Source organism: Culex quinquefasciatus, chromosome 1 (genome assembly GCF_015732765.1).
Source record: "Culex quinquefasciatus strain JHB chromosome 1, VPISU_Cqui_1.0_pri_paternal, whole genome shotgun sequence".
NCBI classification, from domain to species: domain Eukaryota; kingdom Metazoa; phylum Arthropoda; class Insecta; order Diptera; family Culicidae; genus Culex; species Culex quinquefasciatus.
This window is the reverse complement of record NC_051861.1, coordinates 54,171,801-54,199,738: the sequence shown is the minus strand read 5'-3', so window position 1 is coordinate 54,199,738 and position 27,938 is coordinate 54,171,801. Positions and strand designations below refer to the sequence as shown.

The window sequence follows — 27,938 nt, the reverse complement described above, 5'->3', positions numbered from 1 at the left end:
AAGTGGATGGCTTTGCTTTTTTTCTTCTTTGACACCAAAATTTCTATCTCTTCACGGTTTCTAGCGAGAAATCATTGATAAATGAATTTTAGTAAAAATAAAAAAAATAGGTGGTTATGATTAGGGACCAAAAGAACTCCGTTTCACGCAAATCAATGTGAATTAGCAGAGAAAGACTAATAAGCTTTTGAATATTTCATATTTTTATTTTTTTCCAAACAAATCCCCATTCAGCTGCTCCGCTAACCTTTCTCAAATGCACTGAGCATGAAACAAGAAATGAGAAAAAAAGGAGAGATAAACAATGACGTATGTGTAGTGTACACTACATGAGAGAAAACCACCCGTACTGTCCAGCCCACTCTTCCCGTCATAGAGGGAAATCCTAGAGATCCTTAATAGGGAGACTGGTCGAAGTGAATTTGACGTACCCAAACAGACACGAGTTTGACGTATCCAAACGAGCATTTGCCTTTACGCCCAGCAAAACTTATCAGTGTTGCCAAGCTCAAAACATACGTTGCCAGATCGATTTAGCCAGCTTAGACCAGTCTCCCTATTTAGGGTCTCTAGGAAATCCCCGTTATGTGCGCAACACCAATTACATAGTAGTTTTAGAGCAAATGTGGCTTATGTTGTGAGGTATGAAGGTAAAAGCAAACTTTTTATTTTCGTATCGTTGTTTGATAGAAAAACCATGCTCTTTTTTTCAGTTGGAGGTAAAAATCATAGATTTAATTTATAATATGCTTATAAATGAGATTTTCTTAAATCCCTTTAATGCATTACTTAGGCCATTGCGAAATTTTTCAAAGTATATGTATAAACCACTACAAACTTTTTCATTAATACAAAACAGCTACTTAAATATATGCTTTAAATTAACTTTGAAATTGGACTGTATTTTAACGTATTATAAACCAAATCTGAGACATTGACATTTGTATTTTGTTTACGTAAGTGAGCAATTTTTGTCTGCAAAAAAAGTTGAATAAGCCACTCTCGTTGTGAGTGGGTGACATGGTCAGAAATCAACAGAGCCAACAAAAAAAGGCCAGCGGCAGCAGGTACCTCATCCACTACAACAACGCGCGACGCGATCCTCTCGCGACGACCGGCTAAACTCAGCTCAGCTCGCGTGGATGCGGTTCAGCTCAGAACTCTTTGAACCGTCAGCCGTGGCGAACCATTTTCCGAGCCGAGTTGAGCTTGAGTCGCGTACGTACGTTCGTTGTTCTGTACGGGAGCGCTTGCACTTTTTTCTTCGGTCTGTTGGTCGTCATGGAGTGATTGTGGGTGAATCTGCTCGGGAGTTTTTTTTCCCCTTAGAAGACAAAAGATCGCGAAAAAAAAGGGTGAAAAGTGAGCACTTGTGTGTGCGAGTTTCAAAAAAGAAAAGCTACGGCCGAAGGGTTAGTCACTTTAAAAGTGTTCGAAGAGTGCGAAAAGTGAAGTTTGCAAAAATCTACTATTAGCTAAACAGATCGAGCGCATCGCGGGAACTTTCACTGTGGCGCGCAAAAATAGCAGAGCTCTGGTCCATCCTGGCGGAAAGAAGCAAAATAAAAATCGCGGCAGTGTGATTGGCACAGTGAAATATACCGAATTTGATGATTACGTGACTAAACGGCCGGTGACCGTCAGGCTCGGAGAAGACGATTCGAGGAATTATTGCATAAACCGCTTTTTTGTGCATAGAGACTGTCGACCCAAAAACCACGTTGACATTCGAGGGGAAACACATCATCTCAACCATCATGAACCACAATCCAAACCTGAGCCATTATATCTCCAACAAATTCGAAACACTGCAGTCAATGTTGGGTGGAAAGCCAAAACCGGACACGAGAAGCAGGTAAGCAAGCAGAATTTCCAATTTAAATAACTTCCAACTTCAGTTAAACCAGAAATAAACATGGAAGAAATAAAAGTGCTGCTATTGGCATTTAAGGACCTTTAAAAATGTCCAATTTAAATAGCGCTACAACACACAGTTTCAAATGCTTATTTTTTCCTTTCATAATGAAATAGAGGAAAAAATGTTTTTAGATATTTATTTCAAACTAATTTTAAGTAGCAGTTGCTTATGCAACAAATTGCAAAAAGAACACAGTCGTTCATTTATCCAACTAGGTTTACCGAAAAAACAAGTTTAGTGAGTTAAATACAACTTGTTTTGATACAAGTGCTGAAAAGTAGAACTTATTAACTCCACATTTGACGCAAGTGACTGCAATAAACCGAAGCATCATGTTTTCAAGAACCTCCATCCAATCCGCAAAAATCACTTTTCACACTTTTTTCACTTTAAGAGATAACAGTAGGGGAACAGCATCTAATTCCAGCGTGCCTCTAATGTTGGCAGGTCAGAACTTTGACACTCAATTAAAGCTAATTAAAAGCGATTTCAACTGAAATCGAGTGATAAATAGCTCAATAAGAAGTGACCAAGCAAGTTTCTATCCAATGTTTTGCAAAATTAGTTGTTTAAATAACCTGCCAAACGTACGAGAATTTCCCCTACTTAACGTTAAGAAATGTAACTTCGTGTATAATGCTTTGGAATCATTTCGAAAAACCAAGAGCATCCAGTGAATCTCTCTTTCATAATGTATTGAATCCCTACTTGGTTTCTTAGAATGATTGAATTGCAAATATATCGGAAATTTAGCCTATTATTTTTTGACAGAAAATGAACTAATATTTGATTCTGTGGATTGAAACAACATGGTGGAAATCAATTGGTGCAATTGGAAACAAATGACAAGATGATAATCCTTCTTGTATTTGAAATATAAATAAACTGTGTCGGTTGGTAAACATGTTTTTAAATAGTAAAAATTGTATTTTTTTTTTCAATGTCGTTGTGAAACTTTTCGTGATGAAACGGCCTACTTTTCATCGTCAAAAATAACAGTACTGGAAATTATGTTTTAGCGGTAAATCACGTTAGATGAATGTACGACTTGTGTACGCCACTTCTCTAAAGTTATTTTTTTATTATTGTTATGGAATTTCAGTTAAAAATTTGCACATTTCTCGTTTGTAGAGTAGGGTGCCCAGAATACGGGACTTTTTCTCAAAACCTCGCTCCACAAGCTGAATATTGATCCTTGAGCTATTTTAGGACTCTGGGCCAAATATGACCAAAATCGGTTAACATTTACCCATTGATACTCGGGGGTGAAGTTTGTATGGGAAAAATCGAAAAAATGTATGGAAAACCCAATTTTCTTACAATTTGGTCTACACGGTGCGCTACTTACATCCAAATATTCCCAAAAGTGAGATTCTCATTGGAAATTTAATGTTCTGCAACTTTGTAGAACATACCAAAGCTGTAAAACTTAATCCTGAAAAGTTATTAGCGATTTAAAAAAGTCATTTTTGTATGAAAAACATTTTTTTCACCAACTTTAGGTTCGGGTATCAATGGGTTAATCTCAACCAATTTCGATCAAAATTAGCACAGATGCTTAAAATAACCCAAAAAACCGTTTTCCGCTTGTGGAGCAGGGGGTCATTTTTTCTGGGCACCCTATTGTAGAGGCTTTGAAACAAAATCTGAAATGCTCAAATAAATTCAACCAACAAAGTCCAGCAAAGCGACAAACAGGTAGGTTTGAGGTGACTGCCAGCAGGAAATCGCCGGTCCCTCTAAACCGGTTAGCGCAAAGACTAATTAGTGGCCGTCGTTTCGCATCATAAACAACTTTGTGGAACAGCACTGCGGCACACAACTGAGAATGAGGGAATATATGAAGAGTACGGTAACTGGTGTCGTCGCTTCAGGTGATTTAACTAAAGCTCGGGGTATTTTCCAATTTTCGTGTGAAATTCGAGTGTAATTTTTATTACTGATGAAGTTTCGGCCATACACGTGAATCAAACTAACGCCAAATAACGGTAGTTCTACCTAATGATTAATGTTTGTAGATTGGTCGTTCTCGCTGGGTTGACCTATTGGACTCGAAAGTGAAGAATACACAAACGATATTTAAACATCCACTCGAATCTTAAATACAATAAATAAGCTTGTTAGATTTATCATGCAGAGACGCGTTCAAATTTGTCTAAAAGTATACAAAAGCGAAGACGGAACTTGTCGCTAGCCTTGTGATCAATGTTATGAAATTTGGTATGTGAAAATTTATTTCTCAAACACTTCTAACAAGTGATGCTGGGCACATTCGGGTCGATGAATAATTTGTACGCTTGAAGCAAACGAAAAATAAGTCGGCTTGCAGTATTTATAATTTCAGTTGCAATAAAAAGTTGACATAATAATTGATAACAACGGACCAAATGTTAAAGCTTCTAGCAGAAACTTTTAACTTAAAATTATATTTTGCATTTCCTGCCATTCATCAAGAATACTTATTTGTTTCGGTAATGGCATAATAGAAAGCTATATCGTAATCCTTCATTTTACTCTGTTGGAAATATGAGCTGTCCTGTTTAAAACTATAAAAAATATGAAATAACCTAACCTTCGCGGAATTTCCAAGCAAATGTTAATGAATTCTATCTGACGCTGGCGCATCTTCCATGTTTCCCAAGTACTCGTACATCTCGCGTACGCGTATGCCAAGACTCCCGCGAAAATGGCAAAGCCAACGATGTGCTCATTTGGTGAGACACCATTGTTTATCCATGAATTAAAAGCGCCAGCGCCAGCCGGTGCTGAGTTGGAAACGATGGAATCCAGATGACACACTCGTCCGTAATCGGCGCAATGCTGAGCTTCTAGTTAGAGTTTAAACACAGATTACGCTATCGTAACTGCTGCTGTGATTTTTGAACTGCTTATCATTGTTTTAAATTAATTAGTGACTCATGACGCGGATTCTTATAACATGTAAATATGGTTTTGAAAAGTGCATAATATTTACAAATCCTAAAGCCGATGCAAATATTTTTAAACTGTATGACTCTGGCAAAAGTCAGAAGGGTGGGAGAAAATACTTGGTGGTACAGTGACATAAAAATGGCTTTACTTTGCCAACAAACACCCACATTTTAAGTACCATCATCAGGGGTGACATTGGGTCTGGGGGTGAAATTGGGTCATACAAAAATGCTGAAATTTGTATGACCCAATCTCTTTCCCCAGACCCAATGTCACTCCTGCTGATGGTATTGTTTTATAATCTTTTTCATGTTTGTCATGTAGTCCGAAATAAATAAAAAGGGTGGGACAGTGAATTTAAAAAAAAAACGAATCAAATCAAATTATTCCCTCTACAGCATTGCCTTGGCGTTCTTGATTGCGAGATTCCTACTCGAAACTAAGTGTCCGAAGGCTTGATTGTTGAGGCAATTGCAAACCTCTTTTTACACCTTAGTTTCCATCCACCCCGGGATTCGAACTGACGACCTTTGGATTGTGAGTCCAACTGCCTACCAGCGACTCCACCAGGACAGAACCAAGGGAGACGACTCCTACACCTGGACGGAGCTAACGACCTAACCTTTTTAGGTTAGTCCGGGCCAACATTTACTTCCCGTCCGACGGAAGGCGTGATCAGACAAATCTCGTCTCAAAATTTGCCACCGGGACCTTCTGGGATCGAACCCAGGCCGACTGGGTGAGAGGAATTTTTACGGAAGGCTTAAATCCATAAAATTTAGTTTTTTGCTCCGTGAAAATTTACATTTACGGTATTTATTTACATGGAATTTAACACGTTTCTCGTTATCAACACATAGAATCATCTTAAGCAACCATGCGCACTCACGTTTATTTGTATTTGTATCAACTTAATGTTAACATGTTAAGGTTCATAGTTTGTCTTCCTAAGGTGCCTTGATAAGGTCCAGTTTGTGACGATAAACTACCTTTCCTTTACTAAGTAATCGAATTCAGAAAAGAAAAGATCACCAGTTGTGTTGGTCCGAGGTGGGATTTGCACCCCGAGGCGTTTAACTGTGGGCAAGCAAAAATAAGGGGTTGCGCATGGTTGCTTAAGATGATTCAATAGCAAATTGGGTACTAAAGCCCTATGTCAATTTTTATGTACAACGGTAAAAAACACGATTAAAAACCATTTCTGATCACTTTTTTTCATTTTAATGCAAAATTTTTTTTTGCAAGACAACATTTTTTCGATGGATCAACTATGGTCTCCTTGGAACGAACTGTCAAGTAGGAGCTTTTCTGTCAAGAAGGACCGCGAGGCTAAATTTTAAAAATTGATTTAAAAATCCATTTTAAACTCTTTGTGGTCGTACAAAGGGTCATTGTATTCAATCTAAGCTTCATTTTAGGACCCAATTTACAATTTACTTTATTGGCAGGGAATTCACTAAAATTCAATTCTGTCGATTGTAGCGTGTTCAAGGAGCCCAATTAGAATAAAAGAATAGCGTTTACTGACATCAACTTCAAAATCTATTTGTGTAATGTATTATTGCTATTTTTAAACTTTAATAGTTTATGTTTGTGTGTATTTTTATTATTTTCTATTTTACCTGTTTTACATGTCCTAATAAATATTCAGTAATAAATTAAAATTAAAATTTGAAAGTATGAATTTTACAGAACAACTGAAGAAAGCAAACTTCTATAGTGCTTTTTTTAGAAACGTCGTCTAACCAAAAATCCAAAGCAAACAATAAATCAGTCTGGACATCTCTGAGAAATATTTTGGCATTAATTTACTTGTCAGTCTAGAGAACAGAACATCTAGCGATCCAGCACAGCCTCTAATAAATTTAAACATGTGCTCGATTGCGTGTTGCTTAAAGCCAAATCGGTAATCGAAGTCTGTAAATTAAATTCGTAAACTGGAATTTATTTGCCATTTGATTGATCTTTGAAACCAACCGACCGGTCGATACTAAACAGCCATTTAACGCTTACGACTGACTACTGGTGCAATAAATTTTTCCATTTGTCTTCTATTTTAGGGCATTGCAGAGGGAGGCGTTTTTCGAAAAGTTCGGCACCCGACTGAGACAGCGATCGCGTCACTTGGAGCTGCAAACGAAACGCGAGGTCACTCCCCAGGATGATACAGCGGAAACGCAGGAACTGTTTGGGGGAACAACACCCGCCCAGGTTAATCCGTCATCTGCCAACGGCAGCGCGGCTACTGTTGCCAATCATCATCAAGATGTTCCCACAGCTGAGGCCAACACGACGATGCTGGGCACGATGGAGGCGGACGCGGTAAGCTAATTGAAAGCAATTCTCTGAGGATTGATACATTCTTGAGCTCTTGCAATTAATCACTCCAAAATTGATCATTCGAGTTGAGGTTCCGGACATAGGTTCAAGAAATCAATATATAGTTGATATCATACCAAAAGTGAAATTTGCATAATTAAGATAATTTGGTAAAGCGATTACAGCTATTTTCTGTAAAATGTATTTTCCCAACGTATAATACAAAACTTATGAATTAAACTTACATACTCACTAACTCTGCCAATGTTCAAAGATTTTTTTTTCAATCGCTTTTATTGAAAACATTTTATTATAACTTATTGAATTAATTATATCGGGGATAATAATTGTAAATATCATGGAAATTAAATGGAACTTTAAAATATAAAAAATACGGTTTCCGATTATTATTATTCCTTTTAAAATAAATTGAAAGTCAAAACATCCAAAATGATTCAACAAATCATTTCTAGAGAATTCTTCATTACTTATTCACTTTTGCTCTTAATGATCCTCATTGTTATTACTAGAGTGCGCCCTTGCGCGAAAAGCCAGATTCGATCGATTAATCACCAACACCCCGCGAGCGGAGTCCGGTTAGAACCTATCCCAAACAAAAACCGGGTTGAGTACGAGATTGTTGTTGAATAACATTATTTATAGCTTTTGCGAGTAGAACACACACGTAACAAAACGCGAGGATCATCATTCCATGGTGGTAGGGAGATGTTTTAAAAATAAATCAAATCTGCACACTCAAATGGTTGTTCTATATATTGACGAATCGATGGACTAGAAAACGCGGGGAAATTCAACGCAAAACATATGTTTGCTTGCCTCCATTCTGTCTGACGAAGCAAAGGCCGGGTGAAAGTGATGCTAATGATTTATGAATTGAACTCTCGGGATGATTTACATGTTTAGACAGAGGCATCCGATTAGCGTGCTCAAACATGCGTTGGCTCGTAAACGTCGTCTAACAATGCATTTATTCACTTGTTCCAAAACTCAGGGTGATAGAATCTTTATAGAACTTAAACTCGTGAGAAATTCTTATTACTTTGCAATTGCATTCTTATGTCAGTACTACATGTGATAAGTAAGGTATGTGAATTGCTTATTTTTATGACAGCATCAATAAAAGTGTTTCAAGTGGTGTTTGATTAATAGCTACTGTATATTGGGAAGCACTACAGAATCAAACATCCTTGCCAGTAGTAAACACAACAATTTTAAAAAAATGTGACAGCAGTAAATTGCAAGATCATGATGTTGAATGATTTATCATTGCTATCATATTTTTCAAGTTCAAAATAGGAAAGTTGCGCTGTCAAGTTATAGATAGTTCTGCTATAACAAAGTGAGCATGAAAATAGGACACTTCCAAAAACAATTTAAGCGTACTTTTTCTCAAATTTTCATCTGGTTCACATTTTTACATATATTTTAGAAAACAAGCGGTAATATTCAACCAACCAAATTATCAACGTTTTGAAATTCAACTTTTTTTTGTTTATTTTATCAAATATTTCTTTCAACATTGCCAGAACAATTCGTCAAAATGGTTGGAGTTTTTTTGTGGTGTTGAATGAAACACAATGTAAAAAAGGAATATTTTCTATAAATTCGGATTGAGTTACACACTTTATCAGCTTTGTTAAACATGTTAAATATCAATATCTTTGAACATTTTTTTTTCATTTATTTTATTATCAACTTTTACTCAATTTTTATGTTAAATTTTATGGAATCAGGGAACAAAAAAATCAGGTAATAACATAAGAAATATTTTGTTCAAGACGAATTTTGAAACGGGATCATACCCTATTCTAGCGATTCCCTACGGGGGTACCAGCCTGGAAGAAGGTTGAGAATCGCTTATATTTTTTTTTTGTTAAACGGCCCTTTTGCATAAAGAATCGACCACTAAATAAGTTAGTGAAATTTAATGTTCCATGCTTGTTTTTTCGTAGAAAATAACACAATGACAAAATTTGATAATTTTACCAAAAAAATACATTTTGTTCCATCCAATTGAACAACCGACCGAGCCACGTAGCCCAGTGGTAACGCTTCCGCCTCGTAAGTGGTAGATCGGGGTTCAAATCCCGGCTCGGACCAACACAACTGGTGATCTTTTCCCTTCTGGAATCGATTGCTTAGTAAAGGGAAGGTAGTGTATCGTCACAAACTGGACCTTATCACGACACCTTAGGGAGGCGACCTATGGAATGTTAACATTAACCTTAACATGTTAACATTAAGTTGAGAACGAAACTGCCACTGAATCCGCTTTGTAAATGCCAGCCCCGATACTCTTCAAGGGTGTTCCCCTCAGGAACTGGGAAAGACTTACTTTACTTTACAATTGAACAAATTATTTGCAAACGTTTGATCTGAAATTGCTTTCTTTGACTGAGCTATTTATAACTCGATTTCAGATGAACAAGCCTTTTTGAAGGTGAATTGAGCGTCAAAGTTTTGATAGGAGCACTGCCGTTCTATGCATAATTGTCCCATGTTCAAAAAAGTGCAACTGAGAAAAACGCGATTGAAATTTTTCGACCGATTTCTGTGTTTCTACGCATAATTGTATCGTGGGTTCCTATTCGCCCTATGTGTCCCTAATCGCCCCAGTTAGCAGTTTATCACCCTTATTTGTGATTCTCTTGTTTACAACAGGTAAACAAGACATAATGCTTAGTAAAACTAATGATTTCGTGTAAGAAAATACAGTATGTAAAAAAGTATTTACACCCCTTGGGCACTATGCACATTTTGTGATGAAACATGTAAACAATTTAATGTTGACATAAACCTAGTACTACCTTTTGTTCAGAAACTCATGCCGAACATTTTGCTGCAAAAAGCTCATGAAAATATGTTTTCTATAAAAAGTTATATAACAAATACTATTACAAAAATAAACAAGGTGCAAAAAAAGTTTGTACACCTTTCGAAAAATTAACATAAATAAAGTTATTTGTTGACAAATCACCATAAATCCAGTCTCCCGACTCCAAATATGCATCCTTGACTGATTAAAAAAATAATTTGGATTGAATATAAAGTTTACTAATTACTTAGTATAAAAGTTTATATAACTCTTGAAATTCTATATAAAACTTATCTAAACTTAATTTTGCAAACTTTCAATTTAACTAAATGTCAATATATTACCATAGAATTGCTAAATAAACATTTTGGAGTGGGTATAACATCGTTTTGGGGGTCTTTGTATCGCTAGAATAGATTTTTCGTTGGAATTTCGTACCAACCCGGAATTACGTCGTCGAAAAATCCGCCGGCATCCGAACCGGTCCACAATTCACAAGTTATTCTATGTGGCATCGGAAAGGGCATAACATTTTCGATCTTTTGATACCCATACATCCAGGTGTTCTATAAAACTCACGTTTTTAAATACCTAAGCAAAAACGTTGTTATGGTTTCGTTTGAGCAATCTGCCAAAAATGTATGGAATTTCGTATTTTTTGTTCTCGTGGATCAAACTTACTTTTTGCCCAGGTATTTAAAAACGTAGGTTTTATAGAAAACCTAGATGTATGGGTATCAAAAGATCGGAAATTTTATGCCCTTTCCGATGCCACATAGGTTAACTTGTGAATTGTGGACCGGTTCGGATGCCGGCGGATTTTTCGACGACGTAATTGGTGTTGTTTTTAATGAGTTTCCGAACAAAGTACCAGATTTTATGTGTTTTTCTTAAAGTACACATCAAACTAATCTTAAAAATGTCATAAAGTCAAAATCGTCCAAAACTGACATGGGACAATTATGCGTAGAATGGCAGAGCAGTTCTCTACGGAATCGGTCTTTTTTCTTAAATTTTAATTTTCGTATTTTTTAATTCGGCTGAAACTTTTTTGGTGGCTTTGGTATGCCCAAAGAAGCCATTTTGCATCATTAGTTTATCCATATAATTTTCCATACAAATTTGGCAGCTGTCCATACAAAAGTGAGATGTGAAATTACAAAAGTCTGTATCTTTTGAAGGAATTTTTTGATCAATTTGGTGTCTTCGGCAAAGTTGTAGGTATGAATATGGACTACACTGGAAAAAATGATACGCGGTAAAATTTTTATTGGTGATTTTTAATTTCACTTTTTGTCACTAAAACTTGATTTGCAAAAACACACTATTTTTATTTTTTTAATTTTTTATATGTTTTAGAGGACATCAAATGCCAAATTTTCAGAAATTTCCAGGATGGGCAAAAAATCTTTGACCGAGTTATGATTTTTTGAATCAATACATTTTTTTCAAAAAATCGAAATATTGGTCGCAAAAACTTTTCAATTTCATTTTTCGATGTAAAATTGAATTTGCAATCAAAAAGTACTTTAGTGAAATTTTGATAAAGTGCACCGTTTTTAAGTTAAAGCCATTTTTATGCAACTTTTTTCAAAATAGTCGCAGTTATTGATTTTTTAAAAATAGTGCCCATGTTTGCCCACCTATGAAAAAAATATTTTTGAAAAGCTGAGAAAATTCTCTATATTTTGCTTTTTCGGACTTTGTTGATACGACCCTTAGTTGCTGAGATATTGCCATGCAAAGGTTTAAAAACAAGTAAATTGATGTTTTCCAAGTCTCACCCAAACAACCCACCATTTTCTAATGTCGATATCTCAGCAACTAATTGTCCGATTTGTAATGTTATAATATGAAACATTCATGAATTTTTCCGATCTTTTTGAAAAAAAATATTTTCAAAAATTTTAAATCAAGACTAACATTTCAAAAAGTCCAAACATTCAACATTACCCCCTTTTTTAAATGTTAGTCTTGATTTAAAATTTTTGAAAATATTTTTTTCGAAAAGATCGGAAAATTTTACGAATGTTTCATATTTTAACATTGTAAATCGAACCATTAGTTGCTGAGATATCGACATTAGAAAATGGTGGATTGTTTGGGTGAGACCAGGGTTGCGAATGAGCGAGCGCTCACGGAAGACGTGCTCGCTCCAGCTGGAGCGTGAGTTTTTATCAGGTAGCTCGTGCTCGCTCACGCTCACCGGAGCGTTTTGCGCTCACGTGAGCGGGTGAGCCAAAGTAGGGGAACTATACCCTTTTTAAGCCTATTTCTATTATCGGCCTATCAGCACTTTGATCATGAATTACAGCTTTCATAAAGTGTTTTTGACTGTTCGAAAGTAATAAATAGCTCAACTAAACGTGAGCAAGCAACTCTCCATTGTTGAAACATCTGAAAATGTTGATTTTATAGCGGAAAATGGCAAAAGTGATGAGAATTGGTCGAACGGCTTTGAGTGATTAAAATGGGTATATTTCCCCTAGGTAGTTGTTTTTTCCTGTTGAAGCATCTGCCTGTTTGAAACGAAGTTTCTAGAACTATCTCAGCACATGCAGCAAAAACAAACAAGAAAGTGGTCAAACAAACAAAAGTAAGCAATGAAATGGATTAAGGTGGCGATCCGAAATATACGTTCTATTTTAAATTAAGAATTAGCCAAGAGGCAGAATGATTCACTCTTGAGTGAACTAACAAAGAGCTCATTCTTAGTGTAAAAAATAATTGCCGTGAAGAGATGCACTGTTTGTTAACAAATGAATTAATTGACAAATTATGTTTTTTAAAGTTCTTAGAATTAAGTTTTTAGAGAATGTCCAATGTTGTTAAATATAATTTACTTGGAGGAAGAGGAGCAATGACAATGTATATTATTTCATTCAAATGGGTTATTTCAAACACAACCAATTTTGAGGTTTTTTTTTTGTAAAAAGAGAACTGTTTAGGTACATAAAACAGTTTAATGTTATATTTTAATCAACCAAGTACATAACATTGAATCGAACATTCTAATGCATAAATCTTCTTGAATTAATTCATGGTTTTGTATGTTTTTCTAAGGTTTTCAGTCCGTTTTTTTAGGCGCTCATACCCTTCCCCCAGCAATTATCTCTGCTTACCTTAATTTTCATTAAGGTACAGCCGATTCATTCGAAAATATTTATATTTTGAAATCTGACTGCAGTTCACCAAAATGATTTGACCCTTGCGAATCCAATCTATTATTCAAAAAACATAATAGGGACAGAACGTTTCAGAGCAGTTTCAAAATTAGGAACGAATGTACACATTTTGTTGCTCTGAATCTGGTCTAACCAAAACCACTAAAAAATATCAAAATATTCAGCTGCAATATTGCTAAACCTGCTGTCCCCATTCGCCCCATGGAATCCCGATTCGCTCCAGATGACGGTAATAAAAATAAGCTATTCCAATCCATATATTAAAAAAAAGATGTTTCCACTGACCTGCTGCGCCATAACGGTACACATCAACCATAGCTTTTGCACCCAGATTTCTGTTACAGCCATTTTAGTATTATCAATACTACGGGAACTATCGATATAATTTTTGATGCATCCCCTAAATTACTGGCTTCGTAGTTATTTACAACAGGGTAATTCTCCGCCAACTCACACAGCAGTTGCCCCGACCCCTCTTCGATTTGCGTGAAACTTTGTCCTAAGGGGTAACTTTTGTCCCTGATCACGAATCCGAGGTCCGTTTTTTGATATCTCGTGACGGAGGGGCAATACGACCCCTTCCATTTTTGAACATGTGAAAAAAGAGGTGTTTTTCAATAATTTGCAGCCTGAAACGGTGATGAGATAGAAATTTGGTGTCAAATGGACTTTTGTGTAAAATCAGACGCCCGATTTGATGGCGTACTCAGAATTCCGAATAAACGTATTTTTCATCGAAAAAAACACTAAAAAAGTTTTGAAAATTCTCCCATTTTCCGTTACTCGACTGTAAAAAAATTTGGAACATGTCATTTTATAGGAAATTTAATGTACTTTTCGAATCTACATTGTCCCAGAATGGTCATTTTTTCATTTAGAACAAAATTTTTCATTTTAAAATTTCGTGTTTTTTCTAACTTTGCAGGGTTATTTTTTAGAGTGTAACAATGTTCTACAAAGTTGTAGAGCAGACAATTACACAAATTTTGATATATAGACATAAGGGGTTTGCTTATAAACATCACGAGTTATCGCGATTTTACGAAAAAAAGTTTTGAAAAAGTTGGTCGTCATCGATCATGGCCATTCATGGTCACCCGCGACAGACACGGACGACGAAACAAAGAGAAACGCAAAAGTAACTTTTTCAAAACTTTTTTCGTAAAATCGCGATAACTCGTGATGTTTATAAGCAAACCCCTTATGTCTATATATCAAAATTTTTGTAATTGTCTGCTCTACAACTTTGTAGAACATTGTTACACTCTAAAAATAACCCTGCAAAGTTAGAAAAACACGAAATTTTAAAATGAAAAATTTTGTTCTAAATGAAAAAATGACCTTTCTGGGACAATGTAGATTCGAAAAGAACATTAAATTTCCCATAAAATGACATGTTCCAAAATTTTTTACAGTCGAGTAACGGAAAATGGGAGAATTTTTAAAACTTTTTTAGTGTTTTTTTCGATGAAAAATACGTTTATTCGGAATTCTGAGTACGCCATCAAATCGGGCGTCTAATTTAACATAAAAGTCCCTTTGACACCAAATTTCTATCTCATCACCGTTTTAGGCTGCAAATTATTGAAAAACACCTCTTTTTTCGCATGTTCAAAATTGGAAGGGGTCGTATCGCCCCTCCGTCACGAGATATCAAAAAACGGACCTCGGTTTCGTGATCAGGGACAAAAGTTACCCCTTAGGACAAAGTTTCACGCAAATCGAAGAGGGGTCGGGGCAACTTTTCCCGATTTCGTGTGAGTTGGTAGAGAATTACCCAACAACGTTTGACTATTTTTATAATCAGATTCTTGCAGGATTGGGTCCGTAAGTTTGACAATTTTGGAATAAGAAGACAACAACTTCCTTGGTTGCTGTGCAGTGCACACAGTGTGCACCCTTAAGCAAAAAATCAAACTAGAATTGAAAAAACAAAAACATTCTCAAAAACGTAAAACGATTAGCGATACTTCCAAAGTAAGCGCGAGCGCGAGCGTGAGGCAAACGCGAGCTGAAAAAATCGGAGCAAACGAGAGCGCGGGCAAACGTGAGCTAGCTCGCGCAGCGCTCCTCCTCACGAATGAGCGAAAAATGAGCGCTCACGAGTGCGTGAGCGCGTGAGGATCGCAACACTGGGTGAGACTTAGAAAACCTAAACCTTTGCATAGCAATATCTCTGCAACTAAGGGTCGTATCAACAAAGTCCGAAAAAGCAAAATATAGAGAATTTTCTCAGCAAAAATATTTTTTTCAAAGGTGGGCAAACATGGGCACTATTTTTAAAAAAATCAATAACTGCGACTATTTTGAAAAAAGTTACATAAAAATGACTTTAATTTGAAAAAGGTGCACTTTATCAAAATTTCACTAAAGTACTTTTTGATTGCAAATTCAATTTTACATCGAAAAATGAAATTGAAAAATTTTTGCGACCAATATTTCGATTTTTTGAAAAAAAATTTATTGATTCAAAAAATCATAACTCGATCAAAGATGTTTTGCCCATCCTGGAAATTTCTGAAAGGTTGGCATTTGATGACCGAGCCACGTAGCCCAGTGGTAACGCTTCCGCCTCGTAAGCGGTAGATCGGGGTTCAAATCCCGTCTCGGACCAACACAACTGGTGATCTTTTCCCTTCTGGAATCGATTGCTTAGTAAAGGGAAGGTAGTGTATCGTCACAAACTGGACCTTATCACGACACCTTAGGGAGGCGACCTATGGAATGTTAACATTAACCTTAACATGTTAACAATAAGTCGAGAATGAAACTGCAACTGAATCCGCTTTGTAAATGCCGGCCCCGATACTCTTCAAGGGTGTTCCCCTCAGGAACTGGTAAAGATTTACTTTTTTACTTGGCATTTGATGTCCTCTAAAACATATAAAAAAAAATAAAATAGTGTGTTTTTGCAAATCAAGTTTTAGTGACAAAAAGTGAAATTAAAAATCACCAAAAAAAATTTTACCGCGTATCATTTTTTTCAGTGTAGTCCATATTCATACCTACAACTTTGCCGAAGACACCAAATTGATCAAAAAATTCCTTCAAAAGATACAGATTTTTGTAATTTCACATATCATTTTTGTATGAACAACTGCCAAATTTGTATGGAAAATTATATGGACAAACTAATGATGCAAAATGGCTTCTTTGGGCATACCGAAGGCACCAAAAAAGTTTCAGCCGAATTAAAAAATACAGAAAAAATCGAATGACCGAAATCTCAGAGAATTCCTCATAGGCCAACATTATGTGCACAATGGATTTATATGCCCTTAGGTTTCGAATCGTGTTTGGCCCTTATTCTCTAAATTATTTAATCTGATAATTTCAGGTCGAGGACCTGTACGAGAAGGTCCTGATGGAAATTGTTCACGGAAACATCAATCACAGTGATGTCTCGGAGAAGGCTCTCTTCTCCTACGCCCAGGACGTGTTCAACATGAACGAGAAAGCACACGAGGAGATTTTGAAGAAAGCCCGCGTCAAACCAGCTTCTGAGGTGCATCTCCGGGTGGAACTGGTCGAGGCCAAACTCACCGAACGAGCAACCGTCACCGGTGCTTTGAACGCGTTTGTGATAATGTACTTGCAAACCGGATTACCGGACGTGGTGCGCAGTACAATTCAGGAAAACACCAACAATCCCAAGTGGAAGGAGTGCTTCACGCTGTAAATTGAGCTGATTGGTTGGGTGGACGGATGAAAATATTGTTTTTTTTTTCTTCTCCATAGACCAACCAGTGAAAACAGTAACGAGAATCTTATTTTGGAAGTATTCCATCATGACTGTAACATGACAAAGGTTACCAAGACAGTTAGGGTATGCCAGAAGTATGCATTGAGCTGCGTCAAGCCGAGATCTTCATATCAGAAGTTGATTGGGCGGACCAGTATACCAGTTGAGGTAAGAATAATCAAAAATAAATGCATGGAAATGCATACTTCAACTAGATCCTATTCGAGATGAAACTGTTAAGAATTGAATTAATGCTTTCGTTTGCTCGATTTGCTTGAGCATAGTTTGAATACCACTATCCAGAAAAGCTACGCTAACAAGTTTTTGATAAACTGATGCTTATAAAATTAAAACAAACCGATAATCCAATTATTTATCTTTTTCAGTCGATAAGCTCATCGGGCCTTGTAATGTGGTACTCGCTGAACAAAACCAAGCGCACCGATCCACAAGGTACAATCAAGCTGAAATTTCACTTTAGCTCTGCTCAAAACAAGGAACAAGCCATCGAACAGCATGAAATGCTCACCAAACTGTTTCTGGAGTACGAACTAAACAGTTCCAGCGTGGCCCGGTACTGGTGGTCGGGCAAGTTCACCGCAGCAGGAGAAGCCATCCTCAACCAGCACGCCATTTGTGCCGATTTGACCGCGACAGAAAAGGTGCTCATCTACTGGAATGCATACACCACGATCCATGTTACGTACCGAGTGGCGTTCGGTCTCTTTCAAGGAATGCTCGAGAAGATTTGCCCCCTCGTGCGGAGCAACTCGATCTCACCGGGCGACCTGAACAAGTTCTGGAACGGTGTTCAGCTGCTGCTGCCTTCCTGTTTGGCTGTGATAATGAAACTCCGCAAGCGAATCGCTGGCGACAATGACATCGTAAAGACTGTAACCTCGGTGCTGCACATTTTGGACAAGGTGGACAGCATAAGGGAAACGAGCAACATACCACTATTTCCACCAGAAAAGTTTGAGTAAGTAGTGATTTGAGATCATCTTTTTCTCATTCAACTTTGTTGGATCCGGCCGCGACCCGTCTTTAAGCGGTTCACACCACAAGAACCAGACGTTCACGGACAGGAAACAAACGAATTAAAACAAGTTCTTTACTAGAACTACAAACGAACGACTACATTTATTCACGAACAACGAAAGAATCAACAAAACATAACAACACTTTAAAATGAAAGATCACATATATGCGCTGTCACGGCATCAACCAGTGACAGCTATGCTGCAACTGGAGAGCCCAGCGGCGCGCAGAGTGCACGAATAGACTTGGCTTTCTGGTGTACACTCTCGCAGTGTTGCCGTCCACAACAAACTTATTTAAAATTTAATTTTTGCAGGCACTTTAAACACAAGCTCGAACAAAATCCCAACATTTCCATCCATGACGTGGTGCTGCTAGCAGTACGAACAGGTGCTAAAAAATGGTTCGACGAGGCCGTTTCCAACACCATGAAGGCCACTTTTTCCGACGAAGAAAAGCTCACAGGCTCCATAAATCTGATCCAATTGCTTCAGAGTGATATAATTCGAGCAACTTCTTACTACAACAGCCCGTTCAAAAGCATTCTAGACATCGAGTACACACGTGAGCTGTGCAAGCAACACGAGGCAAGTGTCGTAGCTCATCTCAAGCCAATCGTGGAGAAAATGTGCAAAGGGTTCAAGAAGCTCACGATTCGACTGGATCAGCACAACCGCGTCGGAGAAATGGAACAGCTTGATATGAGCACGACGTTGTTCGAGCTGTACATCGTGCTGCGGCTGTTCATCATGGAAACCGACAAAGAACTAAGCTTAGCTCACAACCCAGATATTATCAACTACCACGTTTGGTTCAGCAAAGGCATTTCGCATTGGAGTGACGTATTTGCCATGAAGGCGCTCGCCAGACTGAGTCAAGCGATCGATTGTGACACGCTGGAAGTGGTTCCCGGTTCCCGGCAGTCCGTTTCGGCGGCAGAATTTTTGTCGATCGTACGCCAAATGCGAGCCTTCTGGGAAGAGCTGGCGTGGCCCGACCCACAGGAGCTTAATCGATTTCTCAAGAGGAGCATCGGGGTAAGTGATATAAATCTCATCTAAAAATCATTCTAGCCAAAACTTTGATGAATCACCACTGTTGGGGTGGAAACGTGTGGCGTCCCAAATTCAAGATAGCGGACGATTTTCTGATGTCAGCTTCAAGCTGTAATAATTTTATTAGAAGAATTCATTGTGGGCTTTGGGTAGGGCTTACATAAATTGGTGCACATCAACCTGTTTCCTTGGATTGGCCGATTGTCCTGACTCCTAGCTGTTCCCCTTCTAAATTAAGCTACTGTTTAGAATATGTTTTAGTTAATCAAATTAGGCAAGTTACTTTTCAATCCTATCCGGCTTCTGAACCAGCCCGCGCTACCACTAATCGAGAAGTGCTGCAAACACTGTGGTCACCTGGCAGGTAGAATTGGTTAGGGAACTTTTTAAATATAAATATATAATCAACTACTTTTCGACTCTACTCCGTTATCCGTGCCACAAATCAACTTCTTGGACAATCTACGCACTAGTCACGAGTAAGATCTCTGCTCAACGGTGATGACTTGCAAACTGGCTCCTTCCGCGGCGTGGTGGTGTTGACGTCTTGCTGTCTCGGGTGACAGCCGACGCACCGCCTTGGGAAACCAACGAAGCGTCGCCTTGACGTGCAGTCGGTCTACGTGGGACTACGTCGTTACAACCACTATTTTATGATTTTATACAAAAGTTTTACAAAGTTTGTAAATTTTATTGTTTTTTGATAACACATAATTTAAGTTGACTCTGACCTTGCTCTCTAGTATTGGGTGGTAAGCTACCCATATTGAGAAATTAAAAAAAAAACGCGTTTTGTGAATAATAACTAGGGTTAGCGAATTTTCACGATTTTACAGCACGCGTGAAATTCGTGGAATTTGATTATTCAAAAAAAATTATTCATATGTAAAGAGGTTTCGGGGAGGCCGGAATAAAACACGCGGTTTAACTTAGCGAAAAGAAAAATAAAGCGTGGTTACAGACTGGTAGCGGAAGTGCAGCTGTCAAACAGCAGCAGCCCGCGTGTGCCCAGTGGGCTTGAGCGTCGTAGGGGCGAACAGAGTGCGGTGGTTGCCAACTTATCACCCCTGCTCAATCACAGCACGTCTCCTCCAATCCCAGCTTGGCGCGAAGATCCTTGAAGACAGCTGCCGGTAGACCTTTGGTCATTGTGGTGATCCATTAGAAGTACAGTATTCTGATCGGGTAATCTCTGTAGCATTCTGGTCGGGTAGTCACGCGCGATGTCAGTGACGGGTAGGTCGGATGACGAGAGAGTGGAGAACTGTCATCAGGGCAGAAGAGTAGAGTAGAGTGAGTGGAGGAAGAAGCAGAGTGAGGGAACCAGGACGGACATCCCGGAGATCCGGTGTGGCCTGACCCAACAAGGGTGCCACAAGTGGCGACGAGGATGGGATCCTCCAAATGGTCCCGAATCCATCAGGTCCGGTTTGGTTATCCTCAATCAGTGACGAAAAGTGATGTAAACAAAAACAACGAGCAGGTGTAGTAAAAAGAAGAACGAAAGTAGTGCAAAAATTACCTCACTACGTCAAAGTCGCTTTTTATTAAAAAAAAAAATACTTCAGTGACTACCGTATTATGATGATTCCTGAACAAAATCGACGACGACACCGAACGGTATGGCATGTGTAAACAAAAACCAAACAATTGGTTGTTGGGAGTCTGAGAGTTTTTTGCTCGATATTGGGCTTCGAGCCCGGGAAGGAGCTTCGAGCTCGAGTATTGGGCTTCGAGCCCGGGATGGAGCTTCGAGCTCGGATATTGGGCTTCGAGCCCGGGATTGGGCTTCGAGCCCGGGATGGAGCTTCGAGCTCGGATATTGGGCTTCGAGCCCGGGATTGGGCTTCGAGCCCGGGATGGAGCTTCGAGCTCGGATATTGGGCTTCGAGCCCGGGATTGGGCTTCGAGCCCGGGATGGAGCTTCGAGCTCGGACATTGGGCTTCGAGCCCGGGATTGGGCTTCGAGCCCGGGATGGAGCTTCGAGCTCGGGTATTGGGCTTCGAGCCCGTGATTGAGCTTCGAGCTCGGGATATTGAGCTTCGAGCTCGGGATATTGAGCTTCGAGCTCGGGATTGGGCTTCGAGCCCGGGATTGAGCTTCGAGCTCGGGACATTGAGCTTCGAGCTCGGGATATTGAGCTTCGAGCTCGGGACATTGAGCTTCGAGCTCGGGATTGGGCTTCGAGCCCGAGGTTGAGCTTTGAGCTCCTTAAACAAAACAAAAACCTCTGAGCTTCGAGCTCGTAAAAACAAACTCCGAGCTTCGAGCTCTTAAGGAATGTGGGCTTCGAGGTCGTTAAAAAAACCCGGAGCTTCGAGCTCGTTAAAAAAAAAACTCCGAGCTTAGAGCTCTTAAAAAATAATAATAATCACCGAGCTTCGAGCTCGAGCTTTCAGGAGTGTGAGTTTCGAACCCCTTAAAAAAAACAACAAAACTCAAAGCATTCAGCTCCTCAGGAGTCTGCGCTACGAGCTCTTTAAAAAAAATCTGAGCGTCGAGAGCGCCGAGCTACAGACACGTCAACTGAGCCATGAGCTCGTAAAAAAAAAAAAACAAAATAAGAAAAATCTTGGCTCGAGCCTCGCTTTTGAAAAACAAATTTAAGCCACAAGATCTAAACAAAAAACAGAACAAGTAGAGTTACTGGCTGGAACAATAAATGAGCAACGAGCTCGGAAATAAGCCTAAAGCTCTTAAATAAGGGTCAAGAGTTCGGAACCATAAACTCCAAGCTCGATAAAACTATATACGCTCTCAGCTTTGAGCTCATTGAGAAAGACAGGAAGCTTCGCGCTCGACAGAATTTTGTATAGTATTAGAGCTCGAATTCAAACGTTAAAAAAGAGCCTCAATCCGGTATTCAAAACAAGGTCAAAATAAGGAAGCCTATGAGAATCGGAGCCTTGAGCCCGAAAAGGAATTGTAAATGAAAGACCTAACCTTAGTTTCAATTTTCATAAAAAAGTAAGAAAAAAATAAAAAAATAAATAAAATAATGAAAAGGTAGGATATGCGGTATTCTTAAATAAAATAAATGTTGTCCAAAAAGCATCAAATCTTGTCAAGTAAGATAAAAGATATAATTCTTTAATTACACAACCCACTCCCACAATGATGAACGGCAGGTTTGAGCCAAAGATAATGTAGTCATAAAACGAAATACCGCAACCCATCGAAACCTGTCTCTTGCGACATAGTTTGATCTAGGGAATGAAAAAATGTCGATGTTAAACGATTGTCATACCCCTGGGTTGAGTTTTGTGCTATCGATGTTACGTCTCATCTACAATCTCAGAATGCACCTTCAATACAATGTCATATACACGTGACACAACCATTATTGATCTAAGATATGGTGATTGTTTCTGAAGATCTTGTCGGAATTAGATTGTAGATGAGGCTTTATGGTGCAAAGATGCTCACTTTGATATAGAAATTATCTGTCTGTAGAAAAAACGAGATGTGGTGATCCATTAGAAGTACAGTATTCTGATCGGGTAATCTCTGTAGCATTCTGGTCGGGTAGTCACGCGCGATGTCAGTGACGGGTAGGTCGGATGACGAGAGAGTGGAGAACTGTCATCAGGGCAGAAGAGTAGAGTAGAGTGAGTGGAGGAAGAAGCAGAGTGAGGGAACCAGGACGGACATCCCGGAGATCCGGTGTGGCCTGACCCAACAAGGGTGCCACAGTCATGATGTCCGCTTGTTGCTCCGCTGAGCGCACGAACTTGATCTCGATCGTCCTCTGCTGCACCAGCTCCCGCAAGAAGTGGAACTTGGTGTCCACGTGCTTCAGGCGCTTGCAGTCTCGAGAATCCTCGCTCACGGTAGGGCTTCGACGTTCTCAGCTTCTCCTCTCCTTTCACCAGCCTCAGCCGGTGCTCCATCGGTGTCGAGATCGGCTTGCAGTCGTCCATCCGGAAACGCTTCAGGAGGCCATCGAAGTAGTCGCGCTGACCGATCTTCAGAACTCCTTTCAGCTTGTCACGTTCAAAACGCATTCCTAGGAACTGCTTGATCTCACCTTCGTCCGTCATCTCGAACTCCTCGGTTAGCTTCTGCTTGACCGCCTCCAGCACTTTCAACGACGTTCCGGCCAGGAGGATGTCGTCGACGTACAGTACCAGGATCAGCTTCTTGTCTCCAGCTCCTCGGGTATAGAGACACATGTCGTTGGCGCTCCGGACGAATCCGAGTTTGCTGATGAAGCCATGGAATCGGTCGTTCCACGCCCGGGACGCTTGCTTCAACCCGTAGATGGAACGGTTCAGCTTGCAGACCAGACCATTCCCCTGCTGAAACTCTTCCGGCTGGGTCATGTAGATCTCTTCAGCTAACTCACCGTTCAGGAACGCGGTCTTCACGTCCATCTGGTGCACGAACATCCGATTCTCGTTGGCCAGCGCCAACACCGCCCGCAGCGTGTCCAACTTCGCCACCGGAGAGTAGGTCTCGGTGTAGTCGAACCCGGGCTTCTGCATGAAACCTCTGGCGACTAGTCTCGCCTTGAACCGGTCCGGTTTCTCAGCGACGCCCCGCTTCACCTTGAACACCCACTTGCAGGTAACGGCTTTGCGTCCTGCAGGCAACTTGACCAGCGTCCAGGCTTTGTTGCGCTTCATGGAGTTCATCTCGTCTTGCATCGCAGCTCTCCACTCGTGCCAATCGTCCCGCTTTTTCAGCTCAGGGACCGAACTCGGGATGTCCTCGATGAAGTTCATCGCGTTGAGTGCAAAACTGGCGTACTCAACCTCGAAATCCTTGTGCCAAGCGGGAGGGTTCTTCGGTCTTTGAGGTCGGCCGCTGCCATCAGCTTCCTCAGCTTCGGGTTCATCGGCAGCACTGCTGAACTCGTCTTCCGAAGTCTCGTCTCCATCGTCGGCACAGCTCGCGGCATCGACGCAGCTCTCTTCATCGGATTCAAGTGGCACAAACTGCGAGTCGGGTTGCGCGACCTGCTGCTGCACCGCGACAGACTCCACAAAGTCCACGTCGCGCGCCGTGACGACCGTCCGTTTCTTGGGGTCCCAGACTCGATACCCGTTGTGTGAGTACCCGACGAGCGTTCGGCGCAACTCCTTCGGGACGTGGACGAACACATCGCTGCCAAAAACGCGAATGTTCGACACGTCCGGCTTCTTTGACTCCCACAACTCGTACGGCGTTTTCTTCATCTCGAGAGCAGCGGTCGGGCTTCGGTTCATCAGGTAGGCCGCCGTCAGCATAGCTTCCCCCCAGAACTTCTTGTCCACGCCAGCATCAGAAAGCATCGCCCGCGCCTTCTCGACTAGCGTCCGGTTCATGCGCTCGCTCAACGGGTTCATCTCCGGCGTGTAGGGGACAGTAGGCTCCATCCGGATCCCCTTTTGCTTGCAGAACCCCTCGAAGCGCTTGTTCCGGTACTCGCCGCCGTTGTCGCACTTCAGCCGAGAGATCGGCCGCTCGAACTTCGCCGTCACCAAGGCCTCGTACTCCTCGAAACACTCCATGACCTCGTCCTTCGAGCGAATCAGGTACACCATCACGAAATGGGTCCAGTCGTCGATGAACGTCACAAAATACTTCATCCCGTCGAGTCCCTCCGGCGATACGGGACCACACACGTCGGTGTGTACCAATTCGAGCACTCGCGACGATCGACGACCTTCACGCGGTGGATGAGGCTTCCGCGTTTGCTTGCCGACAGCGCACGACTCACACACGACGGTATCGTCAGTCCCGGCGGTACTGAGGTCGAGTCCGGATACCATCTCCTTCTGCACCAGACACTTGAGGCTTTGCTCGTTCAAATGTCCAAAACGACGGTGCCACAGCACGAACCCCTTCCGCACGCGACCGCACGTCAACAGCGAAGAATCGTCCGTACCGTGCCGAGCCAGAAAGTTCATTTCGTACAGCTTGTTCTGCACAGTAGCACACGCGACGATTTCGGAACCACTGTACACTGTCGCTTTCCCGTCTTCGAACACGACGCGCATCCCGGCTTGTTCAACGCGCAGCACCGAAAACAAATTGCAGCGCAACTTCGGTACGTACAACGCGTCTTGAATCGTGCAGTTCACTCTCTTACCGTCCACGACCGCCACCACCTTCACCGTGCCGGAGTGCTCCGCCTGGATCGTTTCACCGTCCTTGGCCACCGCGATCTCGATGGGCTTCTTCAGACGATGCAGCTCACAGAACAGTTCCTTGTCCCGCACGAGGTGGTCCGTCGCACCGGAATCGATGAACCAGCGCGTCCGCGCCTGCTGGGGGTTCGCCTCGCTCACGAAGCAAACTTCCTTCCGGTTGCTGCCGGAATCCGCCACGTTCGCCTTCGACTTCTGCTTCCTCTTGCTCTGCTGCGGCTTCTTCTTCTCGGGACAGTCGGCCACCCGATGGCCCTCCTTGTTGCAGCCGAAACACTTTTGCTTTTTCTGCGGCTTCGCCCCGTGAAACGCAGCATCGCTCTGGGACGGGGTGGGCGATTCGATGCCCTTCTTCGTCTCTTCGTCCAAGAGCCGGTTCTTCACAAAATCGAGCTTGAGGTCCTCCTGCGACATGGTTTCCAGCGCCGTCACAGCACCGGAGAACGCCGATCCCAACGAGATGAACAGGTGGCAAATCACGTCGATCTCCTCCAGCTTCGCGCCGGCGGACCGATACTCCCGGATCAACTTCTCGAACTGCAAGAAGTGCTGCTGCAGCTTTCCCCCATCGTAGCGCATCGTCACGATCTGCCGTTGGATCCGCATCCGGCTCGCGACGCTCTTCCGCGCGTGGATGTTGTGCAGCTTGTCCCAGATGTCCTTCGGGGACATGTCCTCCTCCAGGTGGTCCATCTGCGCATCGCTGATCCGCGCCATCAACTGCGAACGGCAGTGACGGTCCTTCCTGATGCGCTTGTCCAGCAGCTTCATCCGGGCCGTCTTTTCCTCCGGCTTTTCTCCCGGTTTCTCCTTCAGTTCCGCCACGTCACCCACACTCGTCCGCACACATTCCAAGAGCTCGTGCTCCTCCAGGAATGCTAGCATGCGGAGCCGCCACGGGTTGAAGTTGGACTCGTCCAACATCGGCACCTGCACCGGAGCGGGTTTTGCGTCCGTCATGACGCCCGACGATTTCGCGAACTTTTCCGTTTGACCGAAACGCAGGGTGACCACTCAAATTCCATTTTCAAATTCCCGACTTTTTCCCGACTTTTTTCCAGACTTTTCCAGAATGCTAAAAAATAGGCATTTCTTATTTAAAGAATGATTTCAAACAAAAAACTTTCTATAAGAAAAGTCAATATTAAACACCGAAAAAAAATCGCAATGAATTAAAAAACCCAAATGTAGGTATTTTTGTAAATACAGAAACTAAACAACAAATAAAGAAAACTTCAAAATGTAATTTCATTATTATGATCCAGAGTAGAAACACAAAAATTAGCCTTTGAAAAATAATCGAAAGTTCAACAATACTTATAACTTCCATGGTATTTTTAAATTGGTAAACGTAGTTTTTGATATTTTTGTTTAACTTCATCATCATTTTAAATCAAAGAATGATTTAAACATAATTACTGTTATTATTCATTCAAAGGATTTAGAAAAATGTCAAGGAATTCATAAAAAAAATGTTTTTACCAAGTTCTCTTTTTAATTTTGTAATTTTTGATATTGATTTTTTTAATCAATGTTAATTTATTGGTATGGTATACAGTATTTAACTGTTTTTTTTTTCAATGAAAATTCAGATTGATATGATTTTATGTTTTCCCACTTATTTTGAAAATATTTTTTTTTAAACAATTATGCAATAACTCAAAATTTGTTGGATTATTTTTTTTGCAATTTCAATATTTTCAATATGTTTTCAAAACGTAAAAAAGTTTTTCAATTTTGGATTTTATTCGATATTAAAGTTTTCCGCAAACTGAAAATCAAGCTTTATCTATGGTAGGCAATTTACCCATACTCACAAAAAAAGTTCAAGGGCAACATTTGGAAATAAAAACATATTTTAAATTTCTTAATGAATTTAGTTAAACAATTACAAATATTTACCCAACAAAAAAACCATTGCCAAACTCAAGTTTAAATATTCAATTATGTGACAAAATGAAATAGAATCATAATTCTAAGCTGGCCATTAGGCTTTATTTTTAATTTCGTTTTTCATTAACTTTACCTCTTGTTTTATGAACAAAAATTAATAGTGATCGATTCATAAAAAAAGACTCCAATATTCATAACGATTTTGAATGTCTTAAACAGCTTTTCCATACTCAAATATATTGAAATAGTGAAAAGAATCTTAAATTTAATGTAAGTTACTAGAGCAGAAATGAGTGAATTCAATTTGAAAATTGTACAAAATATTACAAAATTATTCAAGAGTTAAAAAAAAATTTTCAAACAAGTATGCTCAGAATTCCCGACTTTTCCCGACTTTTTGACAAAAAATCATAAATTCCCGACTTTTTCCCGATTTTTGGCGGATTTTGGCGAATTCCCGACTTTTTCCCGACTTTCCCGATTTCCCGACTTGAGTGGCCACCCTGGCCGAAACGCGACCTGGGCCCACAACCTAAAGAGGTTTCGGGGAGGCCGGAATAAAACACGCGGTTTAACTTAGCGAAAAGAAAAATAATGCGTGTAATCTCTTTGTTTTTTGGTTACAGACTGGTAGCGGAAGTGCAGCTGTCAAACAGCAGCAGCCCGCGTGTGCCCAGTGGGCTTGAGTGTCGTAGGGGCGAACAGAGTGCGGTGGTTGCCAACTTATCAATATGTTTGTAATTGTAAGCTCGATTTGCAAAATAATGATGTACAACCGCACTGCCAGGCAGCAGTGGTGTCACGGTTCGCTTATGAGCGTATCATAACCACTCAATCGACGAACCTATCGGGTGAGCGCTTATCGAACGCTCAGAGCGGCGGGTTTGAA

The 27,938-nt window shown here is 40.5% G+C and overlaps 1 protein-coding gene across 1 annotated transcript in view; it reads left to right on the top strand.

Moving 5' to 3' along the window:
- The first annotated feature begins 1,116 nt into the window (after positions 1-1,116).
- The window catches only part of LOC6034764 (protein unc-13 homolog 4B), a 34,388-nt gene continuing 7,566 nt past the window's right edge, over positions 1,117-27,938 (top strand). The window contains exons 1-6 of the mRNA XM_038250041.1: positions 1,117-1,855; positions 6,910-7,171; positions 16,527-16,864; positions 16,928-17,099; positions 17,318-17,910; positions 18,286-19,006. Of these exons, the coding sequence (XP_038105969.1) occupies positions 1,758-1,855; positions 6,910-7,171; positions 16,527-16,864; positions 16,928-17,099; positions 17,318-17,910; positions 18,286-19,006 (2,184 nt within the window). The 5' untranslated portion in view covers positions 1,117-1,757. The remainder of the gene's footprint in view (positions 1,856-6,909; positions 7,172-16,526; positions 16,865-16,927; positions 17,100-17,317; positions 17,911-18,285; positions 19,007-27,938) is intronic.